Source organism: Podarcis raffonei, chromosome 8 (genome assembly GCF_027172205.1).
Source record: "Podarcis raffonei isolate rPodRaf1 chromosome 8, rPodRaf1.pri, whole genome shotgun sequence".
NCBI classification, from domain to species: domain Eukaryota; kingdom Metazoa; phylum Chordata; class Lepidosauria; order Squamata; family Lacertidae; genus Podarcis; species Podarcis raffonei.
The window spans coordinates 4224683-4250839 of record NC_070609.1 but is presented as its reverse complement, the minus strand read 5'-3'; the positions used below and the strand labels follow the sequence as shown (position 1 = coordinate 4250839).

Here is a 26157-nt window from a genome sequence, read left to right as displayed (position 1 = left end):
ACGAGGTTCCACTGTACACCAAACATTTGTAAGGTTTGTTCTTTGTGAGAGTTACTTTATGTCTAGAGAGGTGACTACTCCGAATGAAGTTCTTTCCTCACTGCAAACATTTAAAAGGTTTTATGATGCCGTAAAATCATAGTTTCCACATATTGTTTTGGAAATTGTGAATTGTGTAGGTTCGCCTTTAAATGCAAACTGGATCCGGTATCTTCTTGCTAAATCAGGCATCCAGCACTGATAACGCAGGCATGCTTTTCCTCAGACCAAAATAAAGCTGACTGGTGCAGTGGCTGAAGAAATCCACAACACACTATTTGCATTCGATTTCAATCACATTAGGCGTCAAACAAATGAAGGTGAAGACAGAAATGGAAATAGTCTCCATTTGTTTTCTTTGCAACATCCACTGGCAAAGGGAGAGGGAAGAAATCCAGCGTCTTACCCTCCCGCCATCCCATTTCACTAGAGAGACTGCCAGGCTTCCAAGGGTCCTGACCTAGAGGAAAGCCCCCAAAGGGGCAAACTCTTTCTCACCACAAATAGCAATGGAAAGGTGACCTTTTACAGTTAATAACACACCAGATTATCATCATCACCATCATCATTTCTTTATTATTATTGGACCATCTTCTGTTGGCAGCGGAGCAAAACAAGCTTTTAGTGAGGCAGAACTCCTAACGGGGCAGAATGTCGCTCGCTAGACCCTTCAGTCTGAGTATCATTGAATCGCTTCCCCCAAAACCAGAAAATGGGTGAGCGGAGGCTATTCTGTCAAGACGGAAACAGACTCCTTTTGTAGCAAAGGAGCAACTTAGTGGGCAGGAGAGAGCGCTCCTTACCAGAGAGGCATGAGTTAAAATACACTTCCTTAGACGGGCCTTGGCCACATTGCTCTCTCCATCTTCCTCTCAGGGCTGGCTGTTTCAAATATTAAAACATTTGCTGCTCCGAAATCCCAGCTGAGAGCAAATGGGATGAATCGATACAAAAGCAGCGGCACCTTTCTGTGCCGGCTGCCCAAGGCCTCGCCCTGTCGGCCTCTGGGAACACAATTCCTCTGCTATTTCAATCCTAAACTAGGCCAGCAGAGCCCAGCCCAACCCAATTCCCCATGCTGAGATTATTTTATCGGAGCCCAAAGATTATCTCAGGAACCCTCCACAAGCACACAGCAGGCTTCAACAGCCAACAAACCCACTGAAAGGTCAGCAGTCCAGTCAGGAGGGGCCGAATCCGGCCTTCCACACTGGCCTCTTCAGCCTCACCAATGGCAAGAGGCTGGGGTTGCTGAGGGCTTGGTGGCCAAGACACAAATTCTTGCGAAGAGGTTTTCTTCCGGAGCAACACCCTTCAAGCCCAGGGCATGATGGCAGAGGAGCTAAGGCAGCGCCACATGCTCTGAAGTGTCCGGCGTGGGCGACAGGCTCATGGGCGAGCTGGACAGGGGCTCCCCGGCGGTCTCTGTGGTGGGTCCTGTGGGCTTGGCCGCCGGCCTCTGCTGCCACGCGTGTGCGTAAGAGGATCTGGCCCCCTTTTTGGCCCAGTAGCTGGCAGAGCGGTCCATGGCCTCCTGGAGGCGGGCCCAGGCGCGGAAGTCATTGCTCTGGACGGCCTCGCACAGGAGCTGGGCGTGCCCTCGCAGCTCGGCCAGCTCCCACTGGGTGCTGTTGTTCTGCCGGATCAGCTCCTTGGTCCTCAACGTGATGCCCAGCAGGCCTGACTTCCGCAGGACCTCCACGGTGTTGTGGAAGCGGCGCTGCTTGCCCGAGCTGCTGCAGCCCAGCTTTTTGGAGGCTCGGGAGATCATCCTGCCCTCAGCCGAGTCCAGTCCCGTGGAGGAGGACACCGTGTTCTGGGAAAGCACCTCTGGGCCGAGGAGCTGGCCGGAGGAAGCGGCGGGCGCTTCCTTGCGCTGCTTCTCCCTGCTGCCTTTCGGGGCGGCAGCTTCAGAAGACGACACCCAGGCCTCCTCCAGGCAGAAGCGTTTGTTCTTGCTGGTGCCTCCTGCCTGGGTGGACCCTCCCATGCCCTTGGCCTGCGGGTCACAGCCCGGGTGAGGAGCGATTTTGGGGTAGGTGCTGAGGAAGGGGACGTAGGCAGCGTCCTTGGTGGGAGTCTTCTGGCTGGGAAGCAACGGCTTCAAGGGTCCCGACGGCGGCTGGATCAAGAGAACATGGGTGGGAGAGCCCTGGGTGCTGCTGAGAGGGTGCTGGCCATTCCAGGCTAAGAGCTGGGTGGCAGGGGACGCTGCTTGGGGCTGTGAGGAGGAAGAGCAGAGAATGAAAAGTCAGAAAAGAAGGCCACCGGGTGGATGAAACTCCGTCCCTCCCCATAATCCACTGGGGGCTCCCGTGACTTGCACACCCCTCGGGGCAGGGACCTTCCCTCCTGTACTTTGCAAAGCGGACCAAGGCGATGAGTGGGAGTGAAAAGGGGCTACCTGTTTGAGGATAACGTTTTTGACAATGTAAACGGGGGTGAGGCCGGGGAAGGCGCCGCCCGCAAGCCCCCCGTGCCCTTTCTGCGCCGCCTGCTGCAACGCGCCCCCCTGGCGCTGTGGGTAGGCAGGCTGGTCCTCTGCGTCCGTCTGCTCCACGCCGCTCAGGTGCTCCGAGCTCTCGTCTGCCAAAGAGGGATGGGGGAGAGGGGTTAAGGCAGTCAGGAAGGGAAAAGCAGGACAGTCATTAAACCCTCAGCAGCAGCCAGCAGCCCTTCCTCATTCCCTCACCCAGGAGCCCCTGACCCCTGCCTGCTGAGAAGCACCTGCGTTAACCCCCAAGGAGGGAGAACGGAGGACGGCTTTTCCAGAGATTAGACGGGTGCCTCTACTCCGATCTAAACCAGGCAGAAACGTATCTGAGAACCAGTGTGGTGCAGTGGATAGAGTGCCGGACTATGACCTGAGAGCCCAGGGTTCGAATCCCCACTCAGCCATGAAGCCTTGGGCCAATCACTGCCTCTTAGCCTAAACCACCTCGCAGGGTTGTTGTTGTGGGGACTGAATGGGGAACTATGTGCACCACCTTGGGCTCCTTGGTGCGGAAGATGCGATGTAAATATAAGAAATAAATAAAATAAAATCCAGTGCTACATTATACAGTGGTACCTTAGGTTACATATGCTTCAGGTTACATGCGCTTCAGGTTACAGACTCCGCTGACCCAGAAATATTACCTCGGGTCAAGAACTTTGCTTCAGGATGAGAACAGAAATCGTGCTCCGGCGGCGCAGCAGCAGCAGGAGGCCCCATTAGCTAAAGTGGTGCTTCAGGTTAAGAACAGTTTCAGGTTAAGAACGGACCTCCGGAACAAATTAAGTACTTAACCCGAGGTACTACTGTAAAGGGAGTCGACAGACCGGAATGCCACATATAAGACTTTGACAGTTCACATCCTCATCGCCATTTACCCAGGTGGGATTGCTCTGATTTAAGGAGACTGCCAATCTAGGAGCGTCTTAAGTATGAAACTCTCTTGTGAGCAGAGGTTATCCTAACGAATATCATTACACCAACCTCTGAGACTGGAAAAAACCGCTCTTCTTAGCAAAGCACCAAGCTGCGAAAGGAAACCTGTGATCTGCAGGGTGAACTTGCTCAATAACCTAGCTGACCCACAAGACGTGTATTAAAAAAACAAAACTTCAACCAGTTGTAGCTGCACTTGTGTGGTTTATGCAAAACATTGGTCAGACAACAAAAGCTTTGGAAAGGGTGCAACACAGGAGACCCATGAATAGCACCCATAATTGCAGCAAATCAATCTCTGAAGTTGCTTGCTCTTTTTCTTGACAGCGGCACTTTCTCAGGTCGGTGTTGCAGGATGACAGGGAAATCCTTCGTCCCCTTCTCAAGTAAATATTAGCTAATATTAACATGAACTAACAATCCCCTCTCAAATTATCCAGCTTCCTCTCCTTAGAAGCAGGCCATCACATAACCAAACCATATTTCCAGGGTGACATTCATTCCGGGGCCTGTCTCTGGCCGCCCCCTTTCCGCACGTGCTCAGGCTGAGACGTGCTGGTGGGAGCCACATACAAATGCAGCTTTGGAACTCCCTGCCTCATGAAATCAGGCAGGCGCCTTCACGGTGCACTTTTCGGCACCTGCTAAAAACCTTCTCACTTGGGCAAGCCTACCCAGATGAGAGTTCCAATCTGTTTTTACCGTTATTTTAACTTTTTGAAAAGTTTTAAATTGTTGTTGCCTCTTCTTTTTCTTGGTGACAAGTGTACTGCTTTATCTTTTCTTGTAAACCGCTTTAAGGTTTGTTTGTACGATATACAATATCTTTATTGTCATTGTCCCATACAGAACAATGAAATTGGAAATCTACATAAAACATTCAAAAACCCCTAAAAACTCCGAAACCCCATTTTAAAATACAATATACTATAGAGACTCCTTATGCTGCCTTTAGAACCAGAATTGCATTTGGGTAGAAACTGTTTCTCAGGTGGCTAGTCCTGGTCTTTATAACCCTATGCCTTCTTCCAGAAGGCAGAAGCTGAAAGAGATCATTTCCGGGGTGCGCACTATCCTGCGCTATCTCTGCAGCTTTCTTATGACACCTGACAGCATAGATTTGCTCTAAGGTGGGAAGAGTGCGCCCAATTATTCTCTCTGCAGTCTTTACACTCTCAAGAGGTGTAAAAAAATTATAAATAAAATAAATAAAAAATGTCAGCCAAGGAAGGTGCTGCCATGCTTGAGTAGCCAGTCTCTCTGCCTCCGGGCTGCAAGGAGCTAGACAAGGAGGCCTCTCGAATCCCAGAGCTAAAGCAGAAGGGGAAAGGGACCTCCTTTACTGCTCAAACTGCAGCCCCACGGTCCGGCCCTCAGCCTGACAGCAAGGGGGCAGCCACTGGGGGGGTCTGCACCTGAAAATCCAGAGTCCTTCTCCCCTTCGCTGGCAGGGGGGCGAGGCCTCCTGCCAGAGCCTCTCGTCATCGTGGGTTTGGACTCCTCCGTGTGGCCCTCAGAGCCTGCCTTCAGGGACCCGGGCAGGGCGGTCTTCTCCTTCCCAGGCTTAGAAGGGTGCACAAGTGGCGAGGTCTTGTCCAAAGGCATGGCTGAGACTCTCCTGGGTCCCTGAGGGGCAGAGAGACAAAAGCAGGGTGTTAGTGGAACAGGAGAACTTAGCATCGTAGAACTGTCAAGTTGGAAGGGACCCCAAGGGTCATCCAGTCCAAGCCCTGCCATGAATCCCTGACAGATGACCACCTGACCTCTGCTTAGAAACCTCCAAGGAAGTAGAGGCCACAACCTCTTGAGGGAGTCTTTAAGGCAGAGGTCAGCAAACCTTTTCAGCAGGGGGCCAGTCCACTGTCCCTCAGACCTTGCAGGGGGCCGGACTATATTTTTTTTGTGGCGGAATGAACGAATTCCTATGCCCCACAAATAACCCAGAAGTGTATTTAAAATAAAAGCACACATTCTACTCATGTAAAAACACCAGGCAGGCCCCACAAATAACCCAGAGGTGCATTTTAAATAAAAGGACACATTCTGCTCATGTAAAAACACGCTGATTCCCAGACCGTCCGTGGGCCGGATTGAGAAGGCGACTGGGCCGGATCCAGGCCCCAGGCCTTAGTTTGCCTACCCATGCTTTAGGGATCTGCAGATTCACTAACCTTGGGGAAACCACCAGCCTTATTCATTAAAGAAGAAGAAACTACAGTCATACCTCGGGATAAATGTGCTTCAGGTTGAGCATTTTCAGGTTACGCTCCGCGGCGACCCGGAAGTAACAGAGCGCGTTACTTCCGGCTTTCACCGCTTGTGTATGCGCAGACGCTCAAAATGATGTTACGCGCATAACTGGGAGGGGGGAAAATTCAGATAAGCATCAGGACTACACTGGACAAACAGGCTTAGCATTTACTCATTATTCTTTCCTCCAAGGAGCTCAATGCATTGAACTTTGTTCTCCATCCTGTAAACACCACAGTCTTTATGCTCAGAACAGTCCTGCGAGGTGGGCTGGCCTAAGAGGCAGGGAGGGGGTGCCCGGTGACCTGCAGGGCTAAATGGAAGCAGCGTGGCATAGTGGCTAGAATGGCGGGAGTAGAGACCAGGGTTCAGATCCCCGACTCGGCCATACGCTCACCGGGATTGTCACTTGCTCTCGGCCTGACATACCTCGCAGGGTTGTCGCTTTTGTGGTGGTTTAAAGGGAAATGGGGAGGAGAACCATGCAAATGGCAAGTAAATAATCATGGCTCGTTTAATTGGTAGAGCATGAGACCTCCTAATAATAATAATAATTTATTATTTATACCCCGCCCACCTGGCTGGGCTTCCCCAGCCACTCTGGGCAGCTTTCAACACAATATTAAAATACAGTAATGCATCAAACATTAAAAGCTTCCCTAAACAGGGCTGCCTTCAGATGTCTTCTAAAAGTCTGGTAGTTGTTGTTCTCTTTGACATCTGGTGGGAGGGCGTTCCACAAGGCAGGTGCCACTACCGAGAAGGCCCTCTGCCTGGTTCCCTGTAACTTGGCTTCTCACAGGGAGGGAACCGCCAGAAGGCCCTTGGCGCTGGACCTCAGTGTCCGGGCTGAGCGATGGAGGTGGAGACGCTCCTTCAGGTATTCTGGACCGAGGCCGTTTAGGGCTTTCAAGGTCAGCACCAGCACTTTGAATTGTGCTCGGAAACGTCCTGGGAGCCAATGTAGGTATTTCAAGATGGGTGTTATGTGGTCTTGGCAGCCGCTCCCAGTCACCAGTCTAGCTGCCGCATTCTCAGCGCTGTGGGTTGGGCAAAATATTCCTGACTTGCAGGTTCTAGGAGATGAGCCTCATGCTCCCTTCCAACTCCACAACACGGTGACTCTTGAGGAGGCCCACGAGGCATTTAGCTGCCGCCTCGACTCCCTTTGCCTGCTTCTCCAGAATAAGCACGGCAACCTGGTTTTGGCAGGAGCACTCTATGCATGAGAATGTGCGTCTGTGCAAAGTTCCACCTTGCCAGCACCAGCGAGGGAGGGAGGGGGAGGCGGGGCACACGGCCCGCAATGTGTCTGCCTCCTCCTCCGCCTCTTGCCTTGCCATGTGCTCAAGCACACGCGGAAGGAAGGGCCAGGCGGCAGAAAACCAAAAGCAGGAGCAGGCTGCAGATTAGAAGCAGCTGCTCTGCCCTGCTCCTCCTGCACTGAAACAGGGAGGGCTAGCTATTACATAACAAGGAGAAGGCTGCTGCTGCTGCTCCAGAGCCTCACACCTAGCTGGGTGGATGCTTTCTGGGGCTTGGCCACACAGCCTCGCCAGGAAGGAAAGAGGAAACAAGCGTCTTGCCTGCGTAGGGAGCACGCAGCTGAGAACGTGGGGAAGAGCCTGGCTGCTGGGTCAGGGCCCATCCTGCCCAGCGTCCTGGTCTCGCAGTGGCCAAACAACCTCAAGAAGTGGCAAGTCCAGGTAGACTGCCTCTGGACCTGGAAGCTCCATAAGAAGAGCCCGGCTGATGAACAGGCCAGCAGCCCACCTAATCCGGCGTCCTGCTTTCGCGGTGGCTGACCGGATGCCCCTAATGGGAAACCTGCAAGCAGGATCCGGGCCCAAGAGGAAGTGCCACAGTTTCAATCTAAGCAGGAGAATGTTCCTGGCTAGCAATGTGAAATGAAAGGTTACTCTGGGACTTGGGGAGGGGGGTCATGGGCACATTTTAATTTCTTTTCTTTTTTTAAGCATTTTTATTAAACATAACATTTCAACAAAATAAATTAGTTGTCCAAATAATCAAATACATTATTTTTTTCCCTTTCCCACCCCACCCAGGACTTCCCTCAGCTCCCCTCTCTGCACATATTGTTCTGTGCATGTTATAAAATTGTACATATCCTTGCCTTATCTATCATGCATTCAACTAATAAACTGGTGGGTGTTTATTCAAAACCTGCCAAGGAATCCAGATCATGACAGTGTGACGCGGCAGCTAAAAAAGCCAATGCAATTCTGGGCTGCATCAATAGGAATATAGCATCTAGATCAAGGGAAGTAATAGTGCCACTGTATTCTGCTCTGGTCAGACCTCACCTGGAGTACTGTGTCCAGTTCCGGGCACCACAGTTCAAGGACACTGACAAACTGAACGTGTCCAGAGGAGGGCAACCAAAATGGTCAAAGGCCTGGAAACGATGCCTTATGAGGAACGGCTAAGGGAGCTGGGCATGTTTAGCCTGGAGAAGAGGAGGCTAAGGGGTGATATGATAGCCATGTTCAAATATATAAAAGGATGTCACATAGAGGAGGGAGAAAGGTTGTTTTCTGCTGCTCCAGAGAAGCGGACATGGAGCAATGGATCCAAACTACAAGAAAGAAAATTCCACCTAAACATTAGGAAGAACTTCCTGACAGTAAGAGCTGTTTGACAGTGGAATTTGCTGCCAAGGAGTGTGGTGGAGTCTCCTTCTTTGGAGGTCTTTAAGCAGAGGCTTGACAACCATATGTCAGGAGTGCTCTGATGGTGTTTCCTGCTTGGCAGGGGGTTGGACTCGATGGCCCTTGTGGTCTATTCCAACTCTATGATTCTATGATTTTATGATTTTGTTGTCCTTTTAAGTAATCTGTAAAAAAGTTCCCATTCTTCCTTGAAGTCACAATTCTCTTTATTACACAGTTTGTTTGTCAATTTGTCCAATTCCACATAACACATCAATTTTTCTTGCCACTGTTCTTTCGCTGGGTTACTGTTAGCAAGTTTTAATTTCAACCTGTTGCAAGGAATCTGTTTTTTTCCCTTTTTACACTTTGCTATGCCAGAAACCACAGAATACCAGAAACCACAACTTGCTTTGTGTTATAAAGGTAAAGGGACCCCTGTCCATTAGGTCCAGTCGTGGCCGACTCTGGGGTTGCGGCGCTCATCTCGCTTTATTGGCCGAGGGAGCCGGCGTACAGCTTCCGGGTCATGTGGCCAGCAGGACTAAGCCGCTTCTGGCGAACCAGAGCAGCACACGGAAACGGCGTTTACCTTCCCGACGGAGGGGTACCTATTTATCTACCGGTACTTGCACTTTGACATGCTTTCGAACTGCTAGGTTGGCAGGAGCAGGAACAGGAGCTCACCCCGTCGCTGGGATTCGAACTGCCGACCTTCTGATCAGCAAGTCCTAGGCTCTGTGGTTTAACCCACAGCGCCACCCGTGTCCCTGCTTTGTGTTATAGACATGTGGAATTCTAGAGTTGGAAGGGACCTCTGAAGGACATCTAGTCCAGCCCCCCGCAATGCAGAAATCACAGCTGAAGCATCCGTGGCAGACAGCCCCCCAACCTCTGCTTAAAAACCTCCACGCTTCCAAGGTAGTCTGCCCCACTCTTGAACGGCTCTCAGTCTGGAAGTTTTTACTAATGTTCCATCAGAATCTCCTTTCTGGACATTTTAATCCCTCGGTTCAGGTCCCGCCCTCCGGAGCAGCAGGAAACAAGCGTGATCTAAATTCCATGTGACAGCCCTTCAGATGCATATCTCCTCTCTGCCTCCTCCCCTGCAGGGATCCGAAGGTGTCTATCATGTATCTAAAGGGTTGTTACATGCAAGACGGTTCCTAACACAATAGGGAACTTTGTTTCAGAGGACGCAAACACATGCAAGCGTTCACACATTCCACACCTGTAAGAAGGGGATTTGTGCAGGTGAATGCGCAAGGCATCTTGCTCACAAGTTTTCCTTGCACACCTAAGAGAGGCAGTGCCGCATATTGGTCAGAGCGCTGGACTCTTGACCTGGTAGAGACCAGGATTCAAATCCGACTCGGCCATGAATCATTTGTTTCAGCATTTTGTCTTTTGTACGCATAAATGTGTGGTTGTTTGCTTTCCTTGCTTTCACCATTTTACCTTTTTTTAAACTGGTTTGAGGTTTTTTTGTTTTGCTTTTAAAAATGTCAATCCGTGTATAAGCTTTATAAAACGAAGAATAAATAAATTAAGCCAAGTCACTGGGCGACCGTGGGCCACTGTCCCTGCCTCCCAGTCTAACCTACCTCACAGGGTTGTTGTGGGGCGGAAACCCATGTTTTACCACCTTGAGCTCCTTGTGGGAAAAGGTTGCGTAGAAACACAATAAATAAATAAAGAGAATCTCAGAGAGGACTCAGAAGAAGGGGAAGAAGACACTTCCCCACCACAGATGGCGATTCATAGAATCACAGAACTGCGGGAGGGGGGTGGAAGGGGACCCCAACGGTCATCTAGTCCAACCCCCTGCCACGCAGGAATCACAGGGTTCACGCTGGACTCAAGTTGCATGCAATCCTGGCACTGGTAGCCGGTAGGACAACTTTCCCCAGCGCACATCAAAACGGCTTCTAAGTGGCAGCTGCGTTAAATTTGCCTACATCCATCCAGCCCACCTGCCTGCAGTGTTGCACCAATACTTTATTACTAATTAATTAATTAATCGGTGTGGCCAAAGATACAACAACAACCAAAAGAAAGCATTGCAAAGTTAAGATAACTATGCATTCTCTCAAATAAAAAATTGCTCTCCTGAAGGATTTAACTTTTCGAGCTCCTTATGACCTACAAAGTCCTACACCGCTTAGGTCGAAGCTGCCTGAAAGACCCTATTCCCACATAGGAACCTTGCCCGGGTTTGGGGATCTTTGCTGGAGGCCCTTCTCTCAGCCCCCGCACCCTCTCAGGTCCCCTTGGTGGGGATGCAGGATACGGCCTTCTCGGTGGTGGCTGCTCCAAGAGAAGTCAGACCGGCTCCCTCTTCCTTTTTCTTCCGCCGGCTGGTGAAAACTCTTTTATTCCAAGAGGCCTTTGGGAATGGACTGGTTTGAGTGAAAGGGCTGGCGCTGTGCTGTTTTTCAGGTGGCTTTTAGAAGACACCTGAAGGCAGCCCTGTTCAGGAAAGTTTTTAAAGAGTTCAGCGTGTGTTTAATATTTTGTTGGGAGCTGCCCAGAGTGGCTGGGGCAACCCAGTCAGAGGGGCAGAATATAAATATTAAAATTAGCATTAGCATTATTATTATTTCTTGCAATTATATTTTCATAGAATCAAAGAATTGTAGAATTGGAAAGGGACCCGAAGGGCCATCTAGTCCAACCCCTTGCAATGCCATGCCATATATTTTATATGTGCATATTACAGTATTTATATATTAAACACAGAGTTTTAATTGCATTAATGTTTAATTGGTTTTTTAAAATGATTTTTATTCTATCTCTATGTTTTTAGCTCCTCTGATTTTATTCATAAGCTGCCTTGAGTCCCTGTCAAGGGAAAAAGGCAAGGTATGTATGCATGTATAAATAAATAAATAAAATGGAGGAAAGTGAATCAAGTACCCTGTCAGCTGGGAGAATTAAATCTTTGAGTAAGGCTGCCCTTAAGTCCTTATAGATGGAGGCAGCCCTGTTCAGGGAAGTTTTGAATGACTGATGTTTTAATGTATTTTTATTATTATTATTATTATTATTATTATTATTATTATTATTATTATTAGTTACAACTTTGTAACATGCAGAAAACAGCAGTCTCAGAGAAACCAAAGACTGGAACTGAGGGAAGTCGGGGGGGAGGGGGAGGAAGGAAAAATGGGGGGGAAACAAGGATGATATGTTTTTGGATAATATGTCTTGTTTTAATTTTGAATAAAAAAACTTTTTAAAAAAGTATTTTTTAATCTTTTGTTGGAAGCCACCCAGAGTGGCTGGGGAAACCCAGCCAGATGGGCCGGGTAAAAATAATAAATTATTACCATTATTATTATTATTATTATTATTATTATTAGATAAACAACTAAGTCCTAAGGCACTTATTCTCCCCCCACCCCTTTCCTGCAGAATTCAATCATGATATGGGCTTTTTCTCAAGTGGGGAGCGTGCGCCTTCCTTCCTCCTCCTCCTCCCTCCAGTCCACATGCTTCCTCATGCCACAGGCAGCAGCCAAGGGTTCCTCACCAGCCACAGTCAGCTGGCCAGCCATGTGCTTTTGTTTACACCCCGCCCAGACTGGGGGGGGGGGCGGACAGGAGAGAGGCAGGCTCAATTACTACGTTTTCCCGAGCAGAGCCAAAGATTACGCAATGGTGTACAGCGTGTTCCCAGTACACGGAGACCCACACGCACCTCGCGCGTATAGGCATGCGTCCCTGTCCCCGCCACCACCGCCGCCTTCCTTGGGGGAAGGGAGGGAGGCTGCACTCTGTGGGGCTCAGCCTCTGCCCCACCCCTGCCTCAGTGCCACGGTTATAATTTTATGGATCCGGCCAGGGTGGAGGCGTGTCGCAGAACTGCAGAGCTGGGAAGGGACCATAACTTTTCCCTTTTCTTGCGAGGAATCCTATTCGGAATAAGGGAATTTCCCTTTAAAAAAGGGAAAAGTTGGCAGCTATGGAAGGGATCCCCCAAGAGTCATCTAGTCCAACCCCTTTGCAATGCAGGAAAGCGGCGGCTGGTGTAAGCAGGTGTGCGCATTCAGGTTGTTCCTGGTCCAAAACCACTGGGGCAGACCTCCCAGTCGGGTTCCACCTCTTCTGCCATGCACCCCCACCACCACTTTAAAAAGCAAAATTCACCCGCTGCCCACAAGCCAAGGGTGTGCTCCCATACTCTCGGCCCCTGTGGCGTTCTGGGAACTCTGCCACAATTCCGGGGCGCCAGGAACGAGGTCGCACCTAAATTGTGGGGATGATGTATGAGGCAGGTGCACAGGAACTTGGCACAGAACCACCCCATTGTCCGTCTGACAAAAGAAATGGCGGTTAGAACACCCTACCCGGAGCTTCTGTACATCTCCAAGCTTCTAGGAGGAAAAAATCAGGAAAGGTAGTGTAGCGTAATGGTTAGAGCGCCGGAATAAGACTTGGGAAAGCAGGGTTGGAATCCCCCTACTCGGGCATGAAGCTCACTGGGTGTCACCTTGTGGGCCTAGCCTACCTCACAGGGTTGTTGTTCTGGGGTTTAAATGATGTGGGGGAGAGGCATGGATGCCCACCTTGGGCTCCTAGGAGGTAATAAAAGCTGGCAAATAAAATAAAATAAAATAAAATAATCAGTGGGCTCCAGCTGACGACGCAGAGGAAACCTGGGGGTCAACCAGGAGGATGCGTGTGTTTGGGTGCCCCCCCTGCAACCCACAAATTCCCAAAAGCCGCAGCGAGAATGAGATGTCGAAGACGGAACGAGCCATGCCCACAACACCAGCCGTACCCAAAGGTCCACCATCGATATATCGCAACCCCACAAGCCGCCAGCCTCCCGATGGAGCCCCACATACCTGCTCAGCACTCACCCTTCCGACTTTGCCGTCCGAAACCCCTACCTCAAAGGCTTCCTCTCTCCATCATCTGTGGCGAGGGCTCAGCTCCCCTCTCCAGCCAAGCCGGGGAGAAAATAACCTTTCCGCCATAACTGGACGTGCGGGGAGGTGTCTATGGGCAGGGCCGTCTGATCTGCCATGGGAAAGTTGTGGGAGAGGGGAGGGGAGAGAGGCGCCCCCCCTCTCATGCGTGCTTGCACATGGGGGGGGGAGGCAGAGACTCTGCTGTCTAAATATGGACACGGCTTAGAAGCACGGCGTCACATGGAGCAGCACACACACACGAGGCGCAGCTGGAGGAAGGGAAAGAGAGAGAGCGCTCCATTCATCATCTTCTCCCCACGCACCCTCGCCACACCTCCCTCCCACCCAGCCAAGGGGAGCAGGAGGCAGGCAGAACTAAATCTGGATCAAGCATGAGACACGGGCAGACAAAGGAAAAGTCCCCCTTCCCTCCTGACGGGGAAGGCGGACGCATCTTCCGGCTTTCGCTTCCGGTCCCAACAGTTTTGTGTTGTTCCAGGAGCACAAAAAATAAAATAGTTCTGAAGACCCAGCATGGGTTTCTAAAAAACACAAGCACTGCCAAACAAGCTAGCTAGCTTCCTTCCTTCCTTCCTTCCTTCTTTCTTTTTCTTTCTTCCTTCCTTTTTCTTCCTTCCTTCCTTCCTTCCTTCCTTTCTTTTCTTCCTTCCTTCCTTCCTTCCTTCCTTCCTTCCTTCCTCTTTCTTTCTTTCTTTCTTTCTTTCCTTCCTTCTTCCTTCCTTCCTTCCTTCCTTCCTTCCTTCCTTCTTCTTCCTTCTTTCTTTTCTTTCTTTCTTCCTTTCTCTTTCTTTCCTTCCTTTTTCTTCCTTCCTTCTTTCCTTCCTTCTTCTTCCTTCTTTCTTTTCTTTCTTTCTTCCTTTCTCTTTCTTCCTTTCCTTCCTTTTCCTTCCTTCCTTCTTTCCTTCCTTTTTCTTCCTTCCTTCCTTCCTTCCTTCCTTCCTTCCTTCCTTCCTTTCTCTTTCCTTCCTTCCTTCCTTCCTTCCTTCCTTCCTTCCTTTTTCTTCCTTCCTTCCTTTTTTCCTCTTTCTCTTTCTCCTTCCTTCCTTCCTTCCTTCCTTCCTTCCTTCCTTCCTTCCTTCCTTCCTTTTTCTTCCTTCCTTCCTTTTTTCCTCTTTCTCTTTCTCTTTCCTTCCTTCCTTCCTTCCTTCCTTCCTTCCTTCCTCCTTTCCTTTCCTTTCCTTTCCTTTCCTTTCCTTTCCTTTCCTTTCCTTTCCTATCTTTCTTTCTGACGGAGTCGCAAGCTGGTTGGAACAGGGGGATGCTTTGGAGGAGCTGTTCCCAGGGCGGAACAGACTCTCATGAGAGGTGTTGAGACTCTCCTGCCTTGGAGGTTTTTAAGCAGAGATCAGGTAGCCACCCGTCATGGGTGCCTCAGCTGAGATTCCTGCATTGAAAGGGGTAAGACTAGATGACCCACGGGGGGCCCTTGCAACTCTGCAACTTGACAATTCTATGGGGAGGCACCAATGGGAAGCGAAACTCTTGATTCTCGCTCGGAAAAGCCACTGCCTTCCTCCAGGCGGAAACATCCTAACTTCTTCCATCAGGAAGCCAAGGAAGATTTGGCACAAAAAAAGAGAGTCCCGCGGCACCTACAAAATTAAGCCCCCCCATCACAACACGGTGCACTGCTCTGGGCGTCAAGGAGGACCCCACTTGTGCCCCTGCCCCTTAGTTGTGATTCCTGCATTGCAGGGGGTTGGGCTAGATCAGGGGTCAGCAAACCTTTTCAGCAGGGGGCCGGTCCACTGTCCCTCAGACCTTGCGGGGGGGTTGGACTATATTTTTTGGGGGAAACAATGAACGAATTCCTATGCCCCACAAATAACCCAGAGATGCATTTTAAATAAAAGCACACATTCTACTCATGTAAAAACACACTGATTTGGACCATCCGCGGTCTGGATTTAGAAGGCGATTGGGCCGGATTCGGCCCCCAGGCCTTAGCAAGGCCAGAGCTCAGGGATGATGGGAGTTGTAGTCCAACAACATCTGGGGACCCGCAGGTTGAGAACTGCTGGACTAGATGACTCACGGGGTCCTTTTCCAACTCTACAGTTCCAGGATTCTATTGTTCGAATCAGCTCCGGCCAGCGAAGCTTTTCGAAATGCCTAGTGTCCGCAGCAAACTTTCTGAGACCCTCTGGGATTTGAAAAGCAAAGGATGCCTGGATATGAACAGGCAGCCAAGCCGCTTGGATTGTCCCAGCCGTACTTTAACAGGATTGGGGGGTATGCAGCGAAGGAGGTGCCTTTGCTAGGGCCAGGCCCTCTTGCTGCTGGGAATTCCCAGAGAAAAGCCTGGGCCAGCTGTGCGTATCCACAGTTCCTCCAGGATCCTAAGAAGAGCCTTCTGGATCAGGCCAAGGGGGGCCCATCTAGTCCAGCATCCTGACCAAGACGCCTGTGGGAAACCTGCAACCAGGATCCGAGCACAAGAGCCTAAAGGTCAGGAGATATTCAGAATCACTGCTGCCTCCTCCATCTAGCTTAGTGCCCATGCTGCAGGAATAAGTCCTTCCTTTTACCTGTCCTGTCCTGAAACCAGAAGTGCCAACTTAAAATAAAATATTGGGGGTGGGGGCAGGTAAGCTCCACCCTGCATAATCACTAACAAGACACACACCATTTGAATGGCAATGTCCATCAACTTGGGGGAAGGGCTCAAATATTCTATTGGGGGGGGGTCGAAGGGACCTCAGCCCTTAGGAGTTGGCTCCTATGCCTGAAACCAGGAAGCAGCCCCAGGATTCGCAAAATCAAAATGCAAAGCCATGTGTCAGATTTTGGGACAGAAAGGTGTGATCTGCAGGTACGGGATGCCAAGCCCGGGCCAAGCTTGCAGCCCCCAGACCACACAGTGATGATGATGATAATAATAATAATAATAATAATAATAATAATACGGTGGTACCTCAGGTTACATACACTTCAGGTTACAGACGCTTCAGGTTACAAACTCCGCTAACCCGGAAATAGTGCTTCAGGTTAAGAACTTTGCTTCAGGATGAGAACAGAAATTGCGCAGCGGCGGCAGCAGGAAGCCCCATTAGCTAAAGTGGTGCTTCAGGTTAAGAACAGTTTCAGGTTAAGAACAGACCTCCAAAACGAATTAAGTACTTAACCCGAGATACCACTGTAATAATAATAATAATAATAATAATAATAATAATAATAATAATAATTTATTTATACCCCACCCATCTGGCTGGGTTTCCCCAGCCACTCTGGGCGGCTTCCAACAGAATATTAAAATACAAAACCTATTAAACATAAAAGCTTCCCTAAACAGGGCTGCCTTCAGATGTCTTCTAAAAGTCTGGTAGTTGTTTGTCTCTTTGACATCTGATGGGAAGGCGTTCCAGAGGGCGGGTGCCACCACCGAAAAGGCCCTCTGCATGGTTCCCTGTAACTTGGCTTCTCGCAGTGAGGGAACCACCAGAAGGCCCTCGGAGCTGGACCTCAGTGTCCGGGCAGAACGATGGGGGTGAATGTTGTTGTGCCCGGAATTGCTGAAGCTGAATCTTTAACGCAGTGTTTTCCCACCCAACAACAACGTGGACAACTTTTCTGGGCTGGCCTTTCAACTTGTAAGAAGAGAAAGCACGTACGGAACGGCACTTTGCTGCCCCGGACTATTCCTGGAGCAAGAAAGAGGATTTTGTCCTGCGAGAGCTTCTGTTAAGCTCGGTCAGCTCTGGGCCATTACCACCCCAACCCAACCCCCAGCCTAAGCAGGTGTGTGGCTACTCTGAGTCTGCCCCGAAAGAGGCACCCAGTCGCTGCCAGCAATTCAGCAGGAACCCAAAATCCAGGGCGATGAAAAATGCAGCGCAGAAAAAACAAGCAAAGTCTAGCCCAGCCCATTATAATGAATCCCTCATGCAGCAATTTCCATTTGCAAAGCATTTTCCTTTAACCTGTATGGAATTTGCTCCTTCCTGCAACATCATGACGCATTTCTATAATTTGCAAAAAGGAAACTGAGGCTGATGGATGCAGCAATGGCCGGGGTCACAAAACCCAAACCACGGCAGAGGGAGAATCTGAACCCACATCTCACAAGAACTGCAAAAAAAAGAGCAAATTCAAAAAAGAGCAACACTCCTGGGTCCTCCATGCAGATCAGTAAGCTAAAGGAAAAGGTGATGGTGATGCAAATTGCGGCCTAGGGACCGCCTCTCCTGGTATGCCCCGCGGGGGACCTTAAGGTCCACAAATGACAACATTTTGGAGGTCCCAGGTCGCAAGGTGGTTAGACTGGTCTCAATTAGGGCCAGGGCCTTTTCAGTACTGGCCCCGACTTGGTGGAATGCTCTGTCACAAGAGACTAGGGCCCTGCGGGACTTGACATCTTTCCACAGGGCCTGAAAGACGGAGCTGTTCCGCCTGGCCTTTGGTTTGGACTCAGTCTGACCCTTATGTTTCCCTCCCCTTATGGTCTTGATCTATGGGCTACTTTTAAAATGACGGTGCATTTTAAATTGCATTTTAACCTGTACTTCAAATTGTGTTTTTTTTTCTTATTATGTTTTTACTGTAATTTTACATGTGTTAGCCGCCCTGAACCCGGCTCTGGCCGGGGAGGGCGGGTTATAAATAATTTTTATTATTATTATTAAATATCAAATAAAGGTACAGGGGCCCCTGACCATTAGGTCCAGTCGTGACCGACTCTGGGGTTACGGCGCTCATCTCACTTTATTGGCCAAGGGAGCCAATATCAAATACCCCAGCTTAATAGATTCCTTGAAGCAGAGGAATGGTGGCACCTCAAGCAGAGAGCTTTCCACTCAACAGAGGCCTTTCGCACACGCACTTGCCAAGTCACCAAACAGATGCCCCAAAGGGAAACCCACAAGCAGGATCCGACCACAAGAGCAACTCTCCCCTCCTGTGGTTTCCAGCAACTGGAATTCAGAAGCACCACTGCCTCTGACTGTGAAGCACAGAGCAAAGCCATTGTGGCTAGTAGCCACCAATAGCCCTCTCCTCCTCCATGAATTTGTCCAATCCTCTTTTAAAGCCATCTAGGCTGGGGGGCAACAGCTGCCTCCTGTGGGAGGGAGTTCCACAGATTAACTATGCAATGTGCAAGGACTTCCTTTTCTTTTATCTGTCCTGAATATGCCACATCTTAACTAAACATGACAACTGGCGTTGGGGACGGAGGGCTGCCAAACCCAGTGAAGACAAAGTAGGTGACAACAGCCTCTTGCGACGAACTTCTTATTCCGCCCGACGACAAACATCTGCGCCCTTGCACCCAAAAGACCTCACCGCGAGAAAGGGAGAAGAGCCACGCAGGGCCATTCCGATCGAGAACACCATAGATACTGCCTGTTTGCAGCAGGCTAAGCAGGGAAATTTAAAATAGTCCTGGAGTCGACGTGAGAGCTGCCTGTCTGGTTCCCAGAACTTTCTCCAACCTCCTTCTGCTTGCCCGGGGCTCGTCCCTGCCCAAAAGCTGTCTTCTGGTTCAACTGGTTCCACTAAACAGGACCCACATGACGCAACCCTGGTTATGAGTGCGAGATCAGACACGGCAGAAGCGGCTGGAAGGGGCAGTCCTGGGCTACTGGCCCACATGCAGAGCTGGGGAAACAAGACACGGTCTGATGAATGGCTATGCATTTGGGAAGAAAAGCTCAGGGCTTCCACCAGCCCCACACGCCAAGGAAGGGTGTGGATCCTTCTATTTCGACGGGGGGGGGGGGGTGTGCTCGGGGATTGGCCATGATCCGTGCACACTCCAAAACTAGGGCGCCTGCAAAGAGAAGCGTCGACTTGCACATGTGAACCTGGGCAGCACGGGTGTGACCTCACATCACCCTGAATACACACAGAGCAGATTCCCATATTCAAATGTAAAGGAATCAAGGGGTACACATCACCCCTCGGCAGAAGCTACAATTCCCATCCTGGTGAACTGGTTGGGGCTTATGGGAGTTGTAGTTCAAAGTGCCTGGAGGGCACCAGGTGGGCAAAGGCTGATACATAAACACATGGAAAACAGGCCTAGGACACAAAATACTACAGGTCTGATCCCATACTGTCAATGACACTAAGCTCAGCAATATTCACAGGGCGCCTGTTGATTTTTTGCAACCAAGCCTTAAAGGTGCACGTAGGACAATCTGGTTGCTTGTGGCATGCACAGCTTGTGTGCCATGTTTGTCTTCCTGCCTGAGAACGTGCAAAACCGCACCTGCAGCAAGTGCAACCTGGCTGCCTTCCTGGAAAAGAAGGTAGAGCGACTTCAGTCCCACCTATTCACACTTCGAGCCACAGGGCAAGATGACGAAATTCTCACTAGACAGGAATGGACTGACCTGGAAAAGAGACGCAGGTGGGGTGCCCCTAGGGAGAAAGAAGATCGCCCAACCCTGGAGGAATGTGACCCAAAAAGGCAAAACTGTCTGGAGCCTTGCTGTGTCTCTGGAACTACAAAACTGATTCCACGCCCTCACCTTGGACACCGGTTTTTGGCCAAAAGAGAGTAAGAACAGTGGTTTCAAACCCCAGAACAAACAAAGGTTGAAGTTCCTGCTGCTCCCCAGAAAAAGGAAGAGGCAAGTGGTGCTGGCAGGTGAATCCCTACTGAGGGGGAGAGAGGCAGCAGCGTGCAGAGGAAGGACTCGCGATTTCAGCTGTTTCTATACTAATGTACAGAGTTTGGGAAACAAGCAAGACAAATTTGATCACTTACTACAGGTTGGCAAATATGACCTAATATACATTACTGAAACCTGGTGGGATAAGACTAATGACTGGAATGTAGGAATTGAGGTGATCAAAAGAAATAGATCAAAAGGAAGGGAGGAAGAGGAGCATTATATGTAAAGAATGTGTACACTTGTGAAGAAATCCATGACCTGGAGCATGGAAAACAGATTGAGAGTATATGGGTAAAAACTGTAGGAGAAAGAATCAACACTGATCTTACTGTGGGTGTCTGATATAGACGATGCCTAACTAGAACAGGTTACCAAACATTCAAAAATGAAAGATATTGTAGTTATAGGAGACTTTGACTACCCCGATATATGTTGGAACGCAAACTCTGCCAAGAATGTAATATCCAACAAATTCCTCCATTGCCTCGCTGACAATTTCATTTCCCAGAAGGTAGAAGCAGCAACAAGGGGGTCATCTATCTTGGACCTGGTCCTCACCAACATAGAGGAACCGATCGACGAGGTGGAAGCACTGGGAACCTTAGAAGGAAATGATCATGTTTTCTTGGGTTTCATTATACACAAGCAAGGGAAAGATGAGTGTAGTCAGGCACGCACACTGCACTTTCAGAAGGCTCATTTCCAAAAGCTTAAGGACAGGGGTACCAACATAAATAAAATAGGGGGGCAGTTAAGCAGCTGAGGGGATGCAGGTGACACCAAACTTGGGGGGGGGGTAGCTAATGCCACAGACGACAGAATCAGAATTCAAAATGACATTCACAGATTGGAGAACTGGGCCCAAAACTTACAAAATGAGTTTCAGTAGGGACAAGAGTGAGGTTCTGCACTTAGGCAAAAACAACCAGATGCACAAATATAGGATGGGGGACACCTGGCTTATTAGCAGCACATGTGGAAAGTATCTAGGGGTCTTGGTGGACCACCAGTTAAACATAAGTCAACCATGTGATGCAGCAGCAAAAGAAGCTAATGCTATTCTAGGCTGCATCAACAGAAGTTTAGTGACCAGATCAAGGGAAGTAATAAAGGTAAAGGGACCCCTGACCATTAGGTCCAGTAGTGGTCGACTCTGGGGTTGCGGCGCTCATCTCGCTTTACTGGCCGAGGGAGCCGGCGTACAGCTTCCGGGTCATGTGGCCAGCATGACTAAGCCACTTCTGGCAAACCAGAGCAGCGCACGGAAACGCCGTTTACCTTCCTGCCAGAGCGGTACCTATTTATCTACTTGCATGGATGTGCTTTTGAACTGCTAGGTTGGCAGGAGCAGGAACCGAGCAATGGGAGCTCACCCTGTTGCGGGGATTTGAACCACCGACCTTCTGATCGGCAAGTCCTAGGCTCTGTGGTTTAACCCCCAGCGCCACCTGCGTAAGGGAAGTAATAGTCCCAGTCTATTCTGCCTTGGTCAGACCACACCTGGAATACTGTGTTCAATTCTGGGCACCACAATTTAAGAAGGATGTTGACAAGGTAGAATGTGGGCAGAGGAGGGTAACCAAGATGATCAAGGGTCGGGAAAGCAAGCCTGATGAGGAACGGTTGAAGGAGCTGGGTATGTTTAGCCTGGAGAAGAAGAGACTGAGAGAAGAAAGGAGAGCCATCTTCAAATATCCCCTCAAGTTGCAAGGGAGTCCATTCCACAGGTGAACAACTCTTACCCTCAAAAAGCTCTTCTTGATGTTTAGACAGAATCGCCTTTCTTGCAATCTGAATTCACTGGTCCAGGTCCTGCCCTCCGGAGCAGCAGGAAACAAGACTGCCCCAGAACTCCATCCTCCTTCCTCCCGACCTGGAAGGGTCCTGGGTTTCAGACAGGGAGGCAGGAGAGCACAGCCACCCTGGGACAAGGACAGCAGACGTTTAGCTGAGACACCGACATTGCAGCGGGTTGGGCTAGATGACCTCTTGGAGTCCCTTCCAACTCTACAATTTTATGGGGTATTTTTAAAAAATCCATGATTCCTGCTTCCGCCCACCACCACCGAGGGGTCCTCGCAATGGGTGCCCTCACCTGCCCCCTCCCTTAAGAGGTTCCCCCAGTCCTGAGCCATAAAGCGGACAATTCTCCCAGGGTTATAACCAGGAACAACCACAGAGCCCACCCACCCCTAAAAAACCCTCACAGAACACCACCACTCCCAGAGCACAGGGTGCGCAAGGGGGGCATTTAGCTGAACGGCAGTGGGGGCATCTGGGGTAGTAGTAATAATAATAATAATGATGATGATGATGATGATGATAAATTTTATTTATACCCCGCCCTCCCCAGCCAAGACCGGGCTCAGGGCGGCTAACAACCAATAATAAAAACATGTTGATTAAAACACAATTTAAAAAACACGATTAAAATACAACATTAAAACATTAAAATGCAGCCTCTTCACAGGAGGAGAAAGGAAAAAAGAAAGAGAGGGAGGGGATCAAGTTGATTCCAAGCCAAAGGCCAGGCGGAACAACTCTGTCTTACAGGCCCTGCGGAAAGAAATCAGATCCCGCAGAGCCCTGGTCTCATGAGGCAGAGCGTTCCACCAGGCCGGGGCCAGTGTTGAAAAGGCCCTGGCTCTGGTTGAGGCTAATCTGACTTCCTTAGGGCCCGGGACCTCTAGGGTGTTGCTGTTTATTGACCTTACGGTCCTCCATGGGGCATACCAGGAGAGGCAGTCCTGTAGGTACGAGGGCCCTAAGCCACAAAGGGCTTTAAAGGTCAAGACCAGCACCTTGAACCTGACCCTGTACTCCACTGGGAGCCAGTGCAGCTGGAAAAGCACTGGGTGAATATGCTCCCATGGCAGGGACCCCGTGAGGAGCCTCGCTGCAGCATTCTGCACCTGCTGGAGTTTCTGGGACAGCTTCAAGGGCAGCCCCGCGTAGAGCGAATTACAGTAGTCAAGCCTGGAGGTGACCGTCGCATGGATCACTGTGGCCAGGTCAGGGCAGGAAAGGTAAGGGACCAACTGCTTGATGCGGCGAAGGTGGAAAAATGTCGCCTTGGCTGTTGCTATAACCTGCGCCTCCATGGAAAGGGAGGCGTCAAGGATTACACCCAAACTCTTAACGGGTAAAGGGGAATAGAGGCAGCAGGCAGAGGAAGGGGGTGGGCCGTGGTCCAAATGCCAAACATCACCAGCAGCATCTCAATCCGGGAGGGACGGGCAGAAGATGAATTTGAAGGGGGTCGTTTGGAAAACTTTTATTACTGGGGGAGGCAAGAGACCTAAGAAGGACGCTGACCCTGGCAAAGGTCTGTCCATCAGCGGTGCAAAGCCAGCAACCCCCTTTTCTGCCCCACACTGGGAGCAGCAGGGGAGCAGGTGGACAGCTCATGGCACTCAAATGAAAGGGGCTCCCTAGTCCTCATGGAGGAAGGCGAATCATAGAATCAAGAGGGTGGGAACTGAGGGTCATCTAGTCCAACCCCCGGGTGTTGCAGGAATCGCAGCTGAAGAATCCCTGGCAGATGGCAGCCCAACCCCTGCTTAAAAACAGGCAAGGAAGGAAGGCCCACACCTTCGGAGGGAGTCCGTGGGGCTGGGGGGGGGGCTGTCAAACCAGACCCTGTAGCTCTAGTCCTCACTGAGGGTGGTGAATAAGGGGCTGTCATATCGGAACCTTTAACCTGGGGCGGTTCTAGTCCCCAATGAGGATGGAGAGGGGCTGTCAAATGAGGGCCCACAACACTGGGTGCTTGAAGGGGGAGCTTGTCAAATCAGCCCCTGTAATTTGGGGTGGTTCTAACACTCTTTGAAGGGGGTGAGGCTGTCTAATCAGACTCCATGACACGGGGTGTTTCTAGCCCTCACTGAGGATGCTGGAGGTGAGCTGTCAAATCAGGCCTCGCAACATGGGAATGATTCTAGCCCTCATTGAGGAGCCTGAAGCGGGGAGCCTGTCAAATTATGGCCCATGACATGGGGGTGATTCTAGCCCTCACTGAGGATGCTGAAGGGGGTAGCATCTCAAATTATGGCCCATGACACGGGGGGGTACTAGCCCTCATTGAGGCTGATGATGGGGAGAGCCTCTCTAATCATGGCCCGTGACACAGGGACGGTTCTAGCCCTCATTGAGGATGCTGCAGGGGGGGGCTGCCAAATCATGGCACATGACATGGGGGTGCTTCTAGCCCTCACTGAAGGTGCTGAAGGGGGGAGCCTGTCAAATTATGGCTCATGACACAGGGACGGTTCTAGCCCTCATTGAGGATCCTGAAGTGGGGAAGCATCTCAAATTACGGCCCATGACATGGGGACAGTTCTAGCCCTCACTGAGGATGCTGAAGGGGGGAGCCTGTTAAATTAAGGCCCATGACATGGGGATGCTTCTAGCCCCCATTGAGGATACTGAAGGGGGGAGCCTCTCTAATCATGACCCATGACACGGGACAGTTCTAGCCCCCATTGAGGATGCTGGAGGTGAGCTGTCAAATCAGGCCCCACAACATGGGGGTGCTTCTAGCCCTCATTGAGGATGCTGAAGGGGGGAGGCTGTCAAATCATGGCCCATGACATGGGGGTGCTTCTAGCCCTCATTGAGGATGAGGATGGGGGAGCCTGTCAAATCACTGCCCATGACATGGGGATGCTTCTAGCCCCCATTGAGGATACTGAAGGGGGGAGCCTGTCAAATTATGGCCCATGACACGGGACGCTTCTAGCCCTCATTGAGGATGCTGCCGGGAGGGGGCTGTGCAATGGTGGCCCAGGCGCGGGGCCGGTTCTCCTCCCCCCTGCAAGGCGCCCCTTCCCCCGCGCCCTCCCCGCAGCCACGCACCCGAGGCGGAGATGGGGGGGGTCTTTACCTGCGCCCTCCTGCCCGCTCTTCCTTCCTTCCCCGACACAAAGGTCGCGGCAGCAGCGGCGGCGGCGGCCGTAGCCCCGCCCCTCGGCTCTGAGCGGCGGCCCTGCCAGCCAATGGGCTCGGCTCTTGCCAGGCGCCCGGGTCGCCCGGGCGGCTCCGCCAGCCACGTGCGAGGCGAGGAGCCCGGTGCGCGGGCACGTGACGGGGCGGGGACAGAACGCGGAGACATGTGCGGGGGCGGGGCCGGGCGGGGAGGCACGTGCAGGAGGGCGAGCGGCGGCGCGGGGAGGGGTCTCGGCGGCGCCCCGTTCACGTGTACAGAGACCGTTCCGACGTTACGCGAGCGCCGACGCGTGGATTTCCCAGGCGAGGGGCGGAAGGCGTCGCCCAGCGACCACCCGCCGTATCCTCAGGCTGTCCATTGTCCTGCCCCGACCCCGCTCCGCGCCCCTCCTTATAATCTTGCTAACTCATTCATAGAATCGTATGCAGTACGTAGCTGGAAGGGACCCAACTGGAGGGTCATCTAGTCCAACCCCGGGCAATGCAGGAATATTTTTGTCCAGCGTGGGACTCGAACACACGACCCCGAGGTTGATAGTCTCACGCTCCCACGACTGAGCTATTCCAGCTGTTCCTGGGTTGGCTGAGAAGAAAGAAGGAAGTAGAAAAAGAAAAGAAATTGCACGGGTGCAGCTCAGCCAGATATGCAGGGTTCAAATAATAAAATTAATATCATCATTGTTATTACAGTGGTACCTTGGGTTACATACGCTTCAGGTTGCATACGCTTCAGGTTACAGACTCCGCTAACCCAGAAATAGTACCTCGGGTTAAGAACTTTGCTTCAGGATAAGAACAGAAATTGTGCTCTGGTGGCGCGGCAGCAGCAGGAGGCCCCATTAGCTAAAGTGGTGCTTCAGGTTAAGAACAGTTTCAGGTTAAGTACGGACCTCTGGAACAAATTAAGTACTTAACCCGAGGTACCACTGTATTTGGAATCATAACTGGAATTGTAGAGTTGCAATATTAGCTAAAGTAAACCTGGCAGGGGGGGCATAATAATAATAATAATAATAATAATAATAATAATAATAATAATACTGTAACAAACTAATAGCAAACCTAAAAATAGCAAACTGAAACAGCAACCAAGTTGGCAAAGCCAGTGTGTTGTAGTGGTTAAACTTAAAGCTTGGCCCTGGGACCCGGGAAAGACCCGGGTTCAAACCCCGCCAGTGGGCTTGCCCTTGGGGGCCCATCACTGCCTCTTAGCCCATCCTACCTCACAGGGCTGCGGTGAGGATAAAACAGAGGCAGGGGCGCCATGCGTG

General features: G+C 50.8%; 2 protein-coding genes across 6 annotated transcripts in view; both read right to left on the bottom strand.

Moving 5' to 3' along the window:
* LOC128420217 (zinc finger protein 501-like) overlaps positions 1-26157 on the bottom strand; it is a 169167-nt gene that overhangs the window by 107490 nt on the left and 35520 nt on the right. The gene's annotated exons all lie outside the window — the stretch shown is intronic.
* CIPC (CLOCK interacting pacemaker) lies at positions 587-24933 on the bottom strand. 5 transcript variants are annotated; one of them, XM_053401771.1, is made up of 5 exons: positions 24825-24933; positions 21685-21864; positions 4885-5095; positions 2444-2625; positions 587-2260 (listed from the first exon to the last, which is right to left on the bottom strand). In XM_053401771.1, the coding sequence occupies exons 3-5, from the start codon at positions 5072-5074 to the stop codon at positions 1382-1384; spliced, it is 1251 nt and encodes a 416-aa protein (XP_053257746.1). In that variant the 5' UTR covers positions 5075-5095; positions 21685-21864; positions 24825-24933; the 3' UTR covers positions 587-1381. The 5 variants fall into 5 exon arrangements, with proteins under 5 accessions (XP_053257746.1, XP_053257747.1, XP_053257748.1 ...); XM_053401772.1 differs by lacking the exon at positions 21685-21864 and having other exon boundaries at positions 24825-24929; XM_053401773.1 differs by lacking the exons at positions 21685-21864; positions 24825-24933 and adding an exon at positions 13284-13897.

What these genes read in the sequence shown, in the direction of transcription:
- CIPC (XM_053401770.1), bottom strand. Translation starts at nt 5,723, where the DNA reads ATGCTCAACCTGAAGCACATTTATCCCGAG. An exon ending in GAAGGACTCTGGATTTTCAG is followed by an intron (nt 2,626 to 4,884) that starts GTGCAGACCCCC and finishes CCTCTTTGGCAG; the next exon opens with ACGAGAGCTCGGAGCACCTG. An exon ending in AAAACGTTATCCTCAAACAG is followed by an intron (nt 2,261 to 2,443) that starts GTAGCCCCTTTT and finishes TCCTCCTCACAG; the next exon opens with CCCCAAGCAGCGTCCCCTGC.